The sequence below is a fragment of the Arvicola amphibius genome, chromosome 6 (assembly GCF_903992535.2).
Source record: "Arvicola amphibius chromosome 6, mArvAmp1.2, whole genome shotgun sequence".
Taxonomy (NCBI): domain Eukaryota; kingdom Metazoa; phylum Chordata; class Mammalia; order Rodentia; family Cricetidae; genus Arvicola; species Arvicola amphibius.
The window spans coordinates 108944999-108957130 of NC_052052.2; the positions used below are offsets into that span (position 1 = coordinate 108944999).

At 38.5% G+C, this 12132-nt stretch overlaps 1 protein-coding gene and 1 long non-coding RNA gene across 7 annotated transcripts in view; one reads left to right on the forward strand and one right to left on the reverse strand.

Annotated features, from left to right (window-relative positions):
• LOC119816996 overlaps nt 1-9431 on the forward strand; it is a 29420-nt gene extending 19989 nt beyond the window's left edge. For 2 of the 4 annotated variants that reach the window (XR_005285864.1, XR_005285866.1), the window contains exons 3-4: nt 3939-3996; nt 4681-4850. This is a non-coding gene — a long non-coding RNA (uncharacterized LOC119816996). Of the gene's footprint in view, nt 1-3938; nt 3997-4680; nt 5187-7595 lie in introns of those variants that run through there. The other 2 variants (XR_005285865.1, XR_005285867.1) reach the window with 2 other exon arrangements.
• Nucleotides 1-12132, reverse strand: part of LOC119816994 (aldo-keto reductase family 1 member C1-like) — a 30670-nt gene that overhangs the window by 4735 nt on the left and 13803 nt on the right. For 2 of the 3 annotated variants that reach the window (XM_038334111.1, XM_038334110.1), the window contains exons 5-7: nt 4345-4467; nt 3189-3298; nt 485-650 (exon numbers count right to left, since the gene is read on the reverse strand). In XM_038334111.1, coding sequence (XP_038190039.1) covers nt 485-650; nt 3189-3298; nt 4345-4467 — 399 coding nt within the window. The remainder of the gene's footprint in view (nt 1-484; nt 651-3188; nt 3299-4344; nt 4468-12132) is intronic. The other variant, XM_038334113.1, reaches the window with a different exon arrangement.

Consider the following 12132-nt stretch of genomic DNA (forward strand, 5'->3'; position numbering starts at 1 on the left):
AGAAGATAAAGATGTCATTTGTACAAGTCTGACTTAGTGATGAAAACTAAATCTCTATGTTTTATCAAATGATGCTTTTTCTATTATTTGGGAGGGGTTGGAGGAGGAAGAAGTATGCCAAAATATATTTCATAAAAATTAATAAAACTAATTTTTAAAAATAAGGATTATTCTATTAAAAATATAGAAAATTTCAAATTTACTATGAAGTATAAAGATCAATGCAATTATTGCCTTGCACCTAGATTTATGCCTGCTGAAAGTATTTTAGTATTTATTGGTATTTCTAGGAATTACCCAGGATGTAAGTATTCACTTTTGCATTATGCTAGTTATTCTTGATATCATAACATTTGAAATCTCATATGCACAGGAAATTCTACAGACAATGATTTGGTAAGAGATTTACTTGGAGGTTTCCAAAGAAATTAATGGGTGAAGAAGAATACATAAAGTTCCAAATACCCATAGCTCCCTACATCACCTGTATGTTCTCTTTCATCTCATTCTCTTCATAACTATGAGCCAGGGCAATGACCCCACGCTGCACTTGGTAGCAAAGGGCAATCTGAGCTGGACTTCGATTGTGTTTTTTGGCCATGGCACAAAGAACTGGATCATTCAAAAGAAATGGGGCATTCTGGTCTACCCTAAAAGGAAAAGTACAAATACTGAAACTCAGAAGCTGTGTGTTCGGTTTCTTAGGGTATTTACAAACACATTCAAGTATTGCTTTAGACAAGAATCATTATAATTATTTCCTAGACAAGAATATCAATACTCTGAGGAGCCTTTCTGATGTGGGAGGGTCTTCTGTTTGAGTTGATTTCATTGGTTCATTAATAAAGAAACTGCCTTGGCTCATTTAATAGGCCAGCCCTTAGGTGGGTGGAGTAGACAGAACAGGAAGAAGGAAGTGAGGTAGATGGCTCAGACAATTGCCCTGCCTCTCCTCTCTGGGACAGATGCAATGAAGCCAGCCACCAGGTCAGACATGCTGAATTTTTCCCAGTAAGACACCACTTTGTGGTGCTACACAGATTATTAGAAATAGGTTAAGCAAAATGTGAGAATTAGATAATAAGAGGCTGAAACTAATGGGCCATTAATGTTTAAATGAATACAGTTTGTGTGTTGTTATTTTGGGGGTAAAGCTAGCTGTGTGGGATCCGGGCAGGTTGAAAAGCAGGCCTGTCCACACCTCAACACTACACCTTTCTAAGATGCAAATTCCCTGTCTTACTGAATCAGTTCAGAGTGAAGTCCTTTAAGTGGAAGATTTTAGAAATAAAAATTTTTGCACTTATATGACACCTATAAACTGCGTCAATGACCATGGTGACACAGTAACCCTAAGGGTGCTTCAGTGGCACACATTCCTTGGTTATAATACAGAACTCTCTAATTAGACTTAAGATTCATCAAGTGTGAAACCATGCCTGGTACTTGAGACCTAACATATTATTCAGTGATAATGAGGTCATGGTGTTGGGGAAAGGGTCACTTGTTCATCCTGGCTGCCCAGAACCAAAATAATCACACAGAAACTGTAATAATCAAAACACTGCTTGGCCCATTAGCTCTAAGTTTTTATTGCCTAACTCTTACATATTAATATAACCCATTTCTATTAATCTGTTTATCACCATGAGGTTGAAACCTACCAGCAAAGTTTCAGCACATCTATATCCGATGGCAGCTCCATGACGTCTCTCTCTCTCCACCTTCCTTCTCCCAGCATTCAGTCCAGTTTTCCCCACCTATGTAAGTTCTGCCCTATTAACATACTAAGGCAGTTTCTTTATTAACCAATAAAAGCAACACGTAGGCAGAAGGACCTCCCACACCATCATGGAAGTTGGGGAATAACTTATAACTACTACTTAACTAAAACTGCATAGTCCTTAACAACACTCTAAACATTTGTCCTAATACCCACAGAATAGTGTAGTCTTCAGTTGGAGACCACTACAAAAAAACCACAGCCATAATCAAGAATTGTGGAGTGCAGTCTCTGTGGATACATCTGCAAAACACTTACTAATCTAAACCATGGGGAACATTACAGAAGAGGAGGCAGAATATTGTAAGAGCCAGGTCAGGAAATTTGTTGTGAAATTATGTCTCCTAAAAATCTCAGAAGTTACATCCATGAAGTCTGATGAACATGACTGCACCAACATAAACTAAATAAGGATAACACCAATGAATATGTCAAAGCAGTTGAAGAAAAGTCCATGAAGCCTCAATCCTATATAAAGAACTGCTGGAAAGGGTGTGGGGTAAGGGGAACACTCCTTTGTTGCTAGTGGGAGTGCAAACTGGTATAGACACTTTGGAAATCAGTATGGTGAGTTCTCAGAAACCTACCTCAAGACCCAGCAATACCATTTTTGGGTATATACCCAAAGAATGCTTAATCATACCACAAGGACATGTGGTCAACTATGTTCATAGCAGCATTGTTTGTCATAGCCAGAACCTGGAAACAACCTAAATGACTCTTCACCAAAGAAAGTATAAGGAAAATGTGGTACATTTATACAATGAAGTACTACAAGCAGAAAAAAATAATGACATCTTGTAATTTGCCAGCAAATGGATGGGTCTAGAAAACATTATATTGCATGAGGTAACCCAGACCCAGAAAGACAAGTATAATATGTACTCACTCATAAGTAGCTTTAGGACATAAAGCAAAGAAAACCAGCCTACAATTCACAATCCCAGAGATCCTAGACAACAAAGAGGACCCTAAGAGAGACATACTTGTATCTAATCTTCATGGCAAGTAGAAAAAGACAATATCTCCTGAGTAAATTGGGAGCATGGGGATCATGGGCGAGGGTAAAAGGGGAGGGGAGTGAAAGGGAAGGGAGTGGAGAAAATATATAGCTCAATCAAAACAATTTTAAAAAATTGAGGAAAACTGGGAATTGGAGAGGTTACCTTACCCAGGAAAGAGCACAGTAATTAGTTTTCCAGGGTCAAACACTCAGTTCTGAAAACATACAGTCAACATTATAGACTAATCACATTACAATTACATATATGTATATGAATGCACACAATAATGATTAGTGAAAAAATTGAAGAAAAGCAGGGTCAGGGATATATAGAAGGATTTGAAGGAAGAAAAATGAAAAATATTGAAGTATAATTATAATTACAAATACTGGGTTTATTACCAGGGTTTTGGACGTTGAGAACCTAGGGCCGCATAAGCAACCAGAACAATATCTCTTGACTTGCAGAAATCCAACAGCTTGCTCTGGTTCAGATAAGGATGGCATTCTACCTATAGATGGACAATACAGGAATACATTGTAGTATAAAAAGTCCACTTCATAAAATAACTTTTAATGTTTCAGTATGTTTGTATATGTACATGTATTGTATACATGTGTGTTTGTGTGTGCATGTGTGTATTGGTATCCTTTCAGAGGAGATGTTAGATACATCAAGGTTTTAGAAGAACAACAAGCACTTACAACAATGAGGACCCTAAGAGAGGCATACATGGATCTAATCTACATGGGAAGTAGACAAAGACAAGATCTCCTGAGTATATTGGGAACATGGGGACTATTGGAGAGGGTTGAAAGAGAGGGGAGAGAAAGAGAGGAGAGCAGAGCAAAGTGTATAGCTCAATAAAATCAATAAAAGAGAAGAACAACAATCACTCATGTTCCATCTTTGCAACCTCAAAAGTGTCAGTATTAATATTAGCAATACAAAATTAAACAAAACTTAAAAAGGAATGTATGTATATAAAAATAATGTACATACATACATTATATTGCAGTTAAAAAAAGTAACATGACCTATTTCTTTCATAAAGTGGTTTCATATCAGGGACCCTTATTCTATGATTTAAAGCCATTGAGAAATAATTAAAACAGAAGACAAAAGTGTTTAAAATGTTGATTTGATTGCAGAAGACACAAAAGGGATGATGACTAAGATGTGCTCAGGATCAAGATCAGCTAGTGTTCTGTGAGTGAACTTTATCTACCATTAAAAGTCATCAGGTAACTTGTCTGTCTAGCCTGGGTATTTTTATAATACTTCTCCAGTCAGGTACTATGCTATGGCTCTGAGGTCACATTCATATCCACAGATTTTTGTACTCATTGGGCATTAATATCACCTTGCCATCTTTACTAAGACACCATCAGGAGGAGATACAATTGAGAATTTGTGATGTATTCCAAGACAAGAAATGTCTGTGAGATACTTGTATTCTATAAATCTAAGATGAATGTGAAGTACAAAGGAAAGGTTACCCACTATATGACAGAAAGAAGGCAATGATGAACAGAAAAGAGGCTTGAGAGCTGTCACCTGATTGCACACAGGCTTGTACTTCAGCCCTGGCTTATTAAGAATCATCTCCAGCTGTCTGCGATTAAAGTTGGACACCCCAATTGATTTTACCAGTCCTGCATCCTTACACTTCTCCATGGCCTAGAGAAAGAGAAATTGTATAGGGTCATGTATACATTCATAAAATGTGTTGGCAAGTTTTATATTACATTAACACAAATTAGAGTAGTTTGGGAAGAAGGGCCCTCAATTGAGAAAAGGATTTGCATGTAGGTGAATGTGTAGGACATTTTCTTTCTTAGTGATTGATGTGGGAGTACTCAGCCAATGACGGGTGGTGTCATCCCTTGACAGGTATTCCTGGATGGTGCAAGAAGTCAAGCCAGCCAGTAAGCATCCCTCTTCCATGATCTCTGCTTCAGTTCCTGCCACTAGGTTCCTACCCTGTTTGAGTTTTCCTGATTTCACTCAGTGATTGACTGCGATGTGGAAGTGTAAGCTGAAATAAACCTTTCCACCTTCAAGTTGCTTTTGGCTACTGTGTTTTATCACAGTAGAAACCCTAACAAAGATATTCATGTTAATATGAATGAAAAACAGAACTTTTAAGAAAACTGTCTAGAAATTTGTAGAAATGCAAACAAAATAACAACAACAATAACAAACCAACAAAAACTATAAATATGAATTACTACAAAGTACTTGATAAAACTAAACTCAAAGAAAACAAACAATCCAATTTAAAAATATGTTATGGGATAAACCTATGTTCCCTCCTTATCTTGTCACCGAATCCTGGACCACATCACTGATGGAAGCCTCCCACTCTACCAGAAGCCCAGACAGCACCTTAACTCTGGGTAAGCCACCCCCACCCTGCCCATGCCTGCCTAACATAACCCAACCACCCCTCTAGTCCTTGCTGAAACATTCGTATTAACTGAATATATGGAAATATTTGCAAAAACTCACAGCCAAATATTAGACCCAGCTCATGGAATCCTGCTGAAGAAAGGGAGGAAGGATTGTAAGAACCAGAATGGTCAAGAACATCACAATAAAACTTACAGAATCAATAACCTGGCATCATAGGAGATCACAGAGATGGAATAGATAACCAGGGAGCCGTTATGTGACTGACCTAGGTCTTCTGCATATATGTTAAGTTATGTAACTTGATCTTCTTGTGAGACTCTTAACAGTGAGATTAGGGGCTGTCTCCGACTTCTGCTGACGTTTGGAACTTTATTCCTTATACTGGGTTTTTTTTGCTCAGCCTTAATATGATGGTAGGTGCTTAGCCTTACTGCAGCTTGATATGCCAGCCTTTGTTGATGTCTATGGGAGGCCTGCCATAGTGGATTGAGGAAGGTCAGAATGAGTTGGGGGTAGAAACTTGGTAGAGAAGAATGATGGGAAACTAGGTCAGAATGTAAATAAATAAATATGAAAAGATAAAAGAAAAATGTGTTATGGAACTGAAAAGGGAGTTGAGGGAGCCCATGTGTGACTCAGTTTCCATCTGGAGTCAACTCAGACTTAAAAGTCATTTGAATTCAAGATCTCCTGTTCTGCCTGCATCCTTGAGGGCTGTGAGAAAGTTCTAATTAAGCCCATAGGAAAAAGCATTTTAACCCTGAGAAGAGAACACATTATTTATGTAGTCACAGGCTAGAGAATTCCAGTTGAAGGCACATAAAGATAGAAAAAAAAAAACTGCTTGCTGCTAGCAGAATTGATATGAAAGATACAAACCTGCTTGCCCTTTCTCTCAAGGAAAATGTGTAGTGACATTTAATTTTATAATTGTATTTTAATAAATAAAGCTTTCCTGAAGTTCAGAGAGTAAAACAGATGCACCAATCAGCCCTACAGACCAGGTCGTGGTGTACGTCATTAATCCCAGCACTAGAGGGGAATATAAAATAGGAGGAGAAACCTCTCACACAGAGGTGGCTGTTTTGCTTTTCTGACCTACAGGTCAAACACCAACTTCTATCTTTGTGTATTTATTAATCGTGCTACATTTAATGAGCAATATTTGTGGTATGAATTCATGATAAAGGTCCTTTGCTTGAGGGTTTTCTTACCACTGGCACAGGCAAGATCTGGACCCAAACCTAGCCATCCACATTCTGGAGAAAAACTAGTGCTCCCAACTCCCATCTGCCCTTTAAAAAAAAGTGCTTCTAGACCCAGAAATAGGGGAGTCAATTGCAGGTTCCTGGTAACGGTCTTTTCTTCCAGTAGGCTCTGTTTGCTGGCAGCTAACAGAGGCATGGCACCTTTATGAGAGGCTTTCTGAGTCAGCATGAGCAGCAAAAACTTCACATCTCTTTTAAGAGGCTCTGCCATCAAGCACTTCAATGTTGTTCATTAACAGTCAACATCAGAATTCTTGGTGGTGGCATGGACTTTGAAACTCTACAGAGTTGTGGCAATAAATCTGACTCCTGTCAGTAACTCTGCCATAAAGCTAGACCTCAGGAAGCCAAGTAATGGGAGAGAACAAGCTGGCAAAGCCGCAGGTTTAATCCTACCTATGTCTTTAATTTTAGCAGATTAAAGACTCTTGTGCCCAGAAAAAAAGATAGAGATATATAGTAAAGGCATATTCAGATAAAAAAAAAACCCTCTAAATGTTTACAATGTGTTTAAAATATGTGTAGGTTTGGGAAAGAAAAGAAAAAGAATAGAGAAAGTCCTGAAAAAAAAAAGAAATAGGGTAGCCAGGTGTGGTGACACACACCTTTAATCCCAGCACTTGGGAGATAGAGACAGGTGGATCTCTATGAGTTCAAGGCCAACCTGGTCTACAGTGAGTTCCAGAATAGTCAATGATATACAGAGAAACCATGTCTCAAATAAATCAAAAATTAAAAAAATAAAAATAATAGAAATAGAGTTTTAAAAAGCATTGTAAAGATGGAAAATACACAAGAGAGTCTGGATACTGTATATGATTGTTTTGTCTTTGAATTGTTTGACTGCTGGGAAAGCAATAACAGCTCCTATAAAACACTTTATTATAAATACTGCTGGATTAACCCAATTTATATAGTTTGAAAATGTTTTGACTTCAAAACTTTAGCAAAAAGATATGTTATTTTGGAGATGAAGTTTTGCTTCTGTTTCCACAGAAAATGAGAGGTTGTGGATTCATTTTTGGTTAAGAAAAATAAAGTTTGATTGAAGAAGACTCCCTGAAAAATTTCCAGTGGGAATGGGTGGTCCATATGAGCCAACATTTGAGACCATTTCTCTTGCAGTGTCCTGAGTTCTACAAGCAGAACAGATTCAAGGCTGCTGGCTGAGATGATCCAACCTCACAGAATACTCCAGTCAGGACCTAACCATAATCCTAAATTTTCTCTGGGTCCCATAAGATTATTAGCACCCCCAACCAGCAGAAAGTAGCCTAGAAAACTGCACCCAAGTTCTCAAGAGGTTGGGGTGAGTGACTTTTTTGTCATTCAATGGATTATGGATATTTATCGTTGTGTAGGGGGGCTAGTTACAAATTATTATTGGTAATAGGAAAAAACTAAACCAAGAAAATTGAATTCAAGGTTCTTGCTTTGAAAAGAAAAGCGGGATATAGATATGATAGGGTAAAAGAGTAGATTATTTAATCTACTTTTTAAAAGCAACTGCTAGTTTTAAATGCTTTACATTGGATTGCTCTTTTGTATATTTTGTATATTGGTACAATTTTGTATATTAATTGAGAATAATTTGTTGGACTATACTGTATATGTCTATCATTGTTCAAGGCATTATACCTATATAATTTATTTAGCAATGTAATTCAAATTCCTAGCCCTTGAAAATTATTATTACTGAGTCATTAGGATAATAAGGAAATACAGGGTTAGTAATTAATTATATATTATAATTGAACTTGTAGTCACATTAGGCATGTTTTTAAGAAAAAGATATAGTTTAGATAGACAGGTCATCTTCAAACACTTCAGAGGTCTACATAGTATGGCATTAATGATGTTTTAATAACATAGGCTCTTTCCTATGACAAAGAGACATGTCTGCTCCTAGTAGCACCAATCTACTTCAGATAAGATAATGGGCACTGAAGAAACTCCATATGAAGTTTACGTTCTTTGTGGTAAAAGTAAGTTGGTGTGCAAGAAAATGTCTTTGCCTTGACTGTTGGGAGTATGTTGTCCTAATTGGACAAGCAGGACACAAAAGAAAGTGACTGCCAAAGATTTTCAAGACAAGGAGTAAAACCCCTTCAGAGTATAATATCCTGCTTCACAGAAAAGTTTATCAGATATTGTAGGCCTATAGGCCAAAGATAGATGCCCCAATGTTGCAGAGGAATTTTGGGTAACTCTCCAGGCACCCAGATACTTCTGTCATTTCTCATAATTTTTAGGAGTCACTTGCTAATATTTCTTGCTTACTCAGTTAATATTATTTCCTTCTTGGGTCTCTGAGGGAGTTGAAGATTGGATAGTAATAGCTTACTAGACAGAGAAAGCAAGTTGTGATTGAAAGTAAATTGTATGTAAGACTTTGGACTCACCAAGATAGCACAGATATAGAGTATTTTCTCTAAATTTGCCAATGCAAATGGACTACACATTGTTGATGTACTTATTGCCTGTATATATTTTATATAGCCTTGTACTTATCACATATAATTTTTCGTATATTAGTTACAGCCTTCCCCCTTTTTATTTTAGACAAAAGGGGAGATGCAGTGATATTTCATTTGTATTTGAATAAACAAAGCTTGCCTGAAGTTCAGAGAGTAAAACAGCTGAACTGAACAGCCTTACAGACCAGGTAATTGTACATGCCTTTAATCCCAGCAGTAGAGAGGAATATAAAAATGGGTAGAGACAGCTCTCAGACACAATCTCATTCTAAGTTTCCTGGAGGCAGGATCATGATGTTGGACTGAATTAGATGTAAAACCCAGTGGTTGGCTGTTTTTGCTTTTCTGATCATCAGGTTGAACCCCAATTTCTGTCTTTGGGTTTTTATGAGTCATGCATACTGCAGGGAAGTAGTTAGTTGACTGTACTGCTCTTTGTTCTGCCTTTTGTCTTTCATCTGTATAAAAGCAAGTTCTGAAATAAGCTCTTGTTGGATATTTGGCAGTTTTGACTTGACCAAACAGACCTCCCAAATCTATCTGTTCTTTCTGTCTCAGTTTATTTCATCTGACATTTCCTTAACCTTAACATCCCTCAAGCCAGGTACCCTGGCTGACTTTGTTGGAGCAGGCTCACACAGGGAGTTAACAAACAAAGAAATACAAATGATTAAGAAACATATTTTAGAATGTTCAACATCCACATCTATCAGAAAAATGTAAATTAAACCATTTTTGAGACTTAATCCTAATTCAGCCAAAATGCAAAAAGCATGAAAGGAAAACATACTAGACTAGATATGGGAAAAAAGAACATTTATTTACTGTTAGTACAAGTCAAAATTGGTGCTGAGGTGAATGAAATTGATTTGGAGGTTCGTTGTGTGAGTCGTCCTGCCCCACAGTCCATTGACCACCAGGCCACAGGGCAAAGGGGGCAGAAGTAGCAACTGGATCTGGTCCAGCTTGGGAGTATGACAAAGATAACGCTCTGATAGATAACATCAGGGAATTAGCTCAGCTTTATTTCAAAGCATAGGGAATATATAAAATCAAGGACATTAGGTAGGGAGTCACCTAATTTGCACGAAGCACTACTGCCCTATCATTCAACTTCTAGTACTATTCTTAGTTATCATCTGCGGAAGCATGGTCCTACTGTGTTATTTTAATGCTCCTAGCACAATGTCTAGTTACCATAAGAGCAACAGGGGGAAAGCTTCTGCATGGAACTGTAGCAAGGGTCATACTGGCAATAAGTCAGGCATTTGGGCCTAGAAACAGTATCCACATAAGTTCAAGAAGACAGCAGTGCTCATTCTTCCAGGGGGAGGGAGTCATTTATGTCGCTGACTTTAGTCAAGAGACTAGACTTTAAAATGCTAATTAACCCAATTACAAAATGGGGCACCGAACTGAACAGAGAATTCTCAACAGAAGAAGTTCGAATGGCCAAAAGACACTTAAGGGCATGCTCAACCTCCTTAGCAATCAGGGAAATGCAAATCAAAACAACTTTGAGATAACAACTTTGAGATACCATCTTACACCTGTCAGATTGGCTAAAATCAAAAACACCAATGATAATCTTTGCTGGAGAGGTTGTGGAGTAAGGGTACACTCATCCATTGCTGGTGGGAATGCAAACTTGTGCAACCACTTTGGAAAGCAGTGTGGAGGTTTCTCAGGAAGTTCGGAATCAACCTACCCCAGGACCCAGCAATCCCACTCTTGGGAATTTACCTAAGAGATGCCCAATCATATTACAAAAGCATTTGTTCAACTATGTTTATAGCAGCATTATTTTTAATAGCCAGAACCTGGAAACCACCTAGATTCCCTTCAGTGGAAGAATAGATGAAGAAAGTGTGGAATATATACATATTAGAGTTCTACTCGGCAGTAAAAAAACAATGACATCTTGAATTTTGCATGCAAATGGATGGAAATAGAAAACACCATCCTGAGTGAGGTAACCCAGGCCCAAAAAGATGAACATGGGATGTCCTCACTCATAATTGGCTTCTAGCCAAAATAAAGGACATCGAGCCTATAATTTGTGATCCTAGAGAAGCTAAATAAGAAGGTGAATCCAAAGAAAAACATATAGTTATCCTCTTGGATATTGGAAGTAGACAAGATTGCCGTACAAAAAATGGGAACTCTAGGGTGGGGTGGGATGGGGGGATGGGGAGAGAAAAGTGTGAAGTGGAGGATGGGGAGAGCTTGGGGGAATAGGATGGTTGGGATATAGGAAGGGTGGATATGGGAACAGGGAATTATATATCTTAATTAAGGGAGCCATTCTAGGGTTGGCAGAGTCTTGACTCTAGAGGGGTTCCCAGGTGTCCAGGAAGATCTCCCCAGCTAGTTCCTTGGGCAGCTGAGGAGAGGGAGCCAGTAATGTCCAGATCCTATTGCCATACTCATGAATATCTTGCATATCACCATAGAACCTTCACCGGGCGATGGATGGAGATAAAGACAAAGCCCCACATAGGAGCACAGGACTGAGCTCCCAAGGTCCCGATGAGGAGCAAAAGGAAGGAGGTCATGAGCAAGGAAGTCAGGACCGTGAGGGGTGTGTTCACCCATTGAGACGGTGGGACAGAACTAATGGGAGATCACCAAGTCCAGTTGGAATGGGACTGATTGAACATGCGACCAAACCAGACTCTCTGAATGTGGCTGACGGTGGAGAATGACTGAGAAACCAAGGACAATGGCAATGGGCTCAGACTCTGCAGCATGGATGGGCTCACTATGAGCTTTGTCAGTTTGGTTGCTCACCTTCCTGGACTTAGGGGTAGTTGGGAAGACCTTGGACTTAACATAGTGAAGGGAACCCTGATGGCTCTTTGGCCTGGAGAGGGAGGGAGTGGGGGTATGGGTGAAAGGGAGGGGAGGGAAGGGAAGGAGAAGGGGAGTAAATGGAAATTTTTAATAAAAAATGAGAGAAAGAAAATAAAAAAATTAAAGGAGGCAATAACACACACACAAAAAAAGCCAAATGGAAACACACTACTGTAAAAGCTTCTGTAACATATATATGGAGATGAGAAAAACTTAATGGAAAATATCTTTTCTAGATATCATAGACTATCAAATAAAAAGTCAGGTATTTGGGCTGGAGAGATGGCTCAGAGGTTAAGAGCACTGACTGCTCTTCCAGAGGTCCTGAGTTC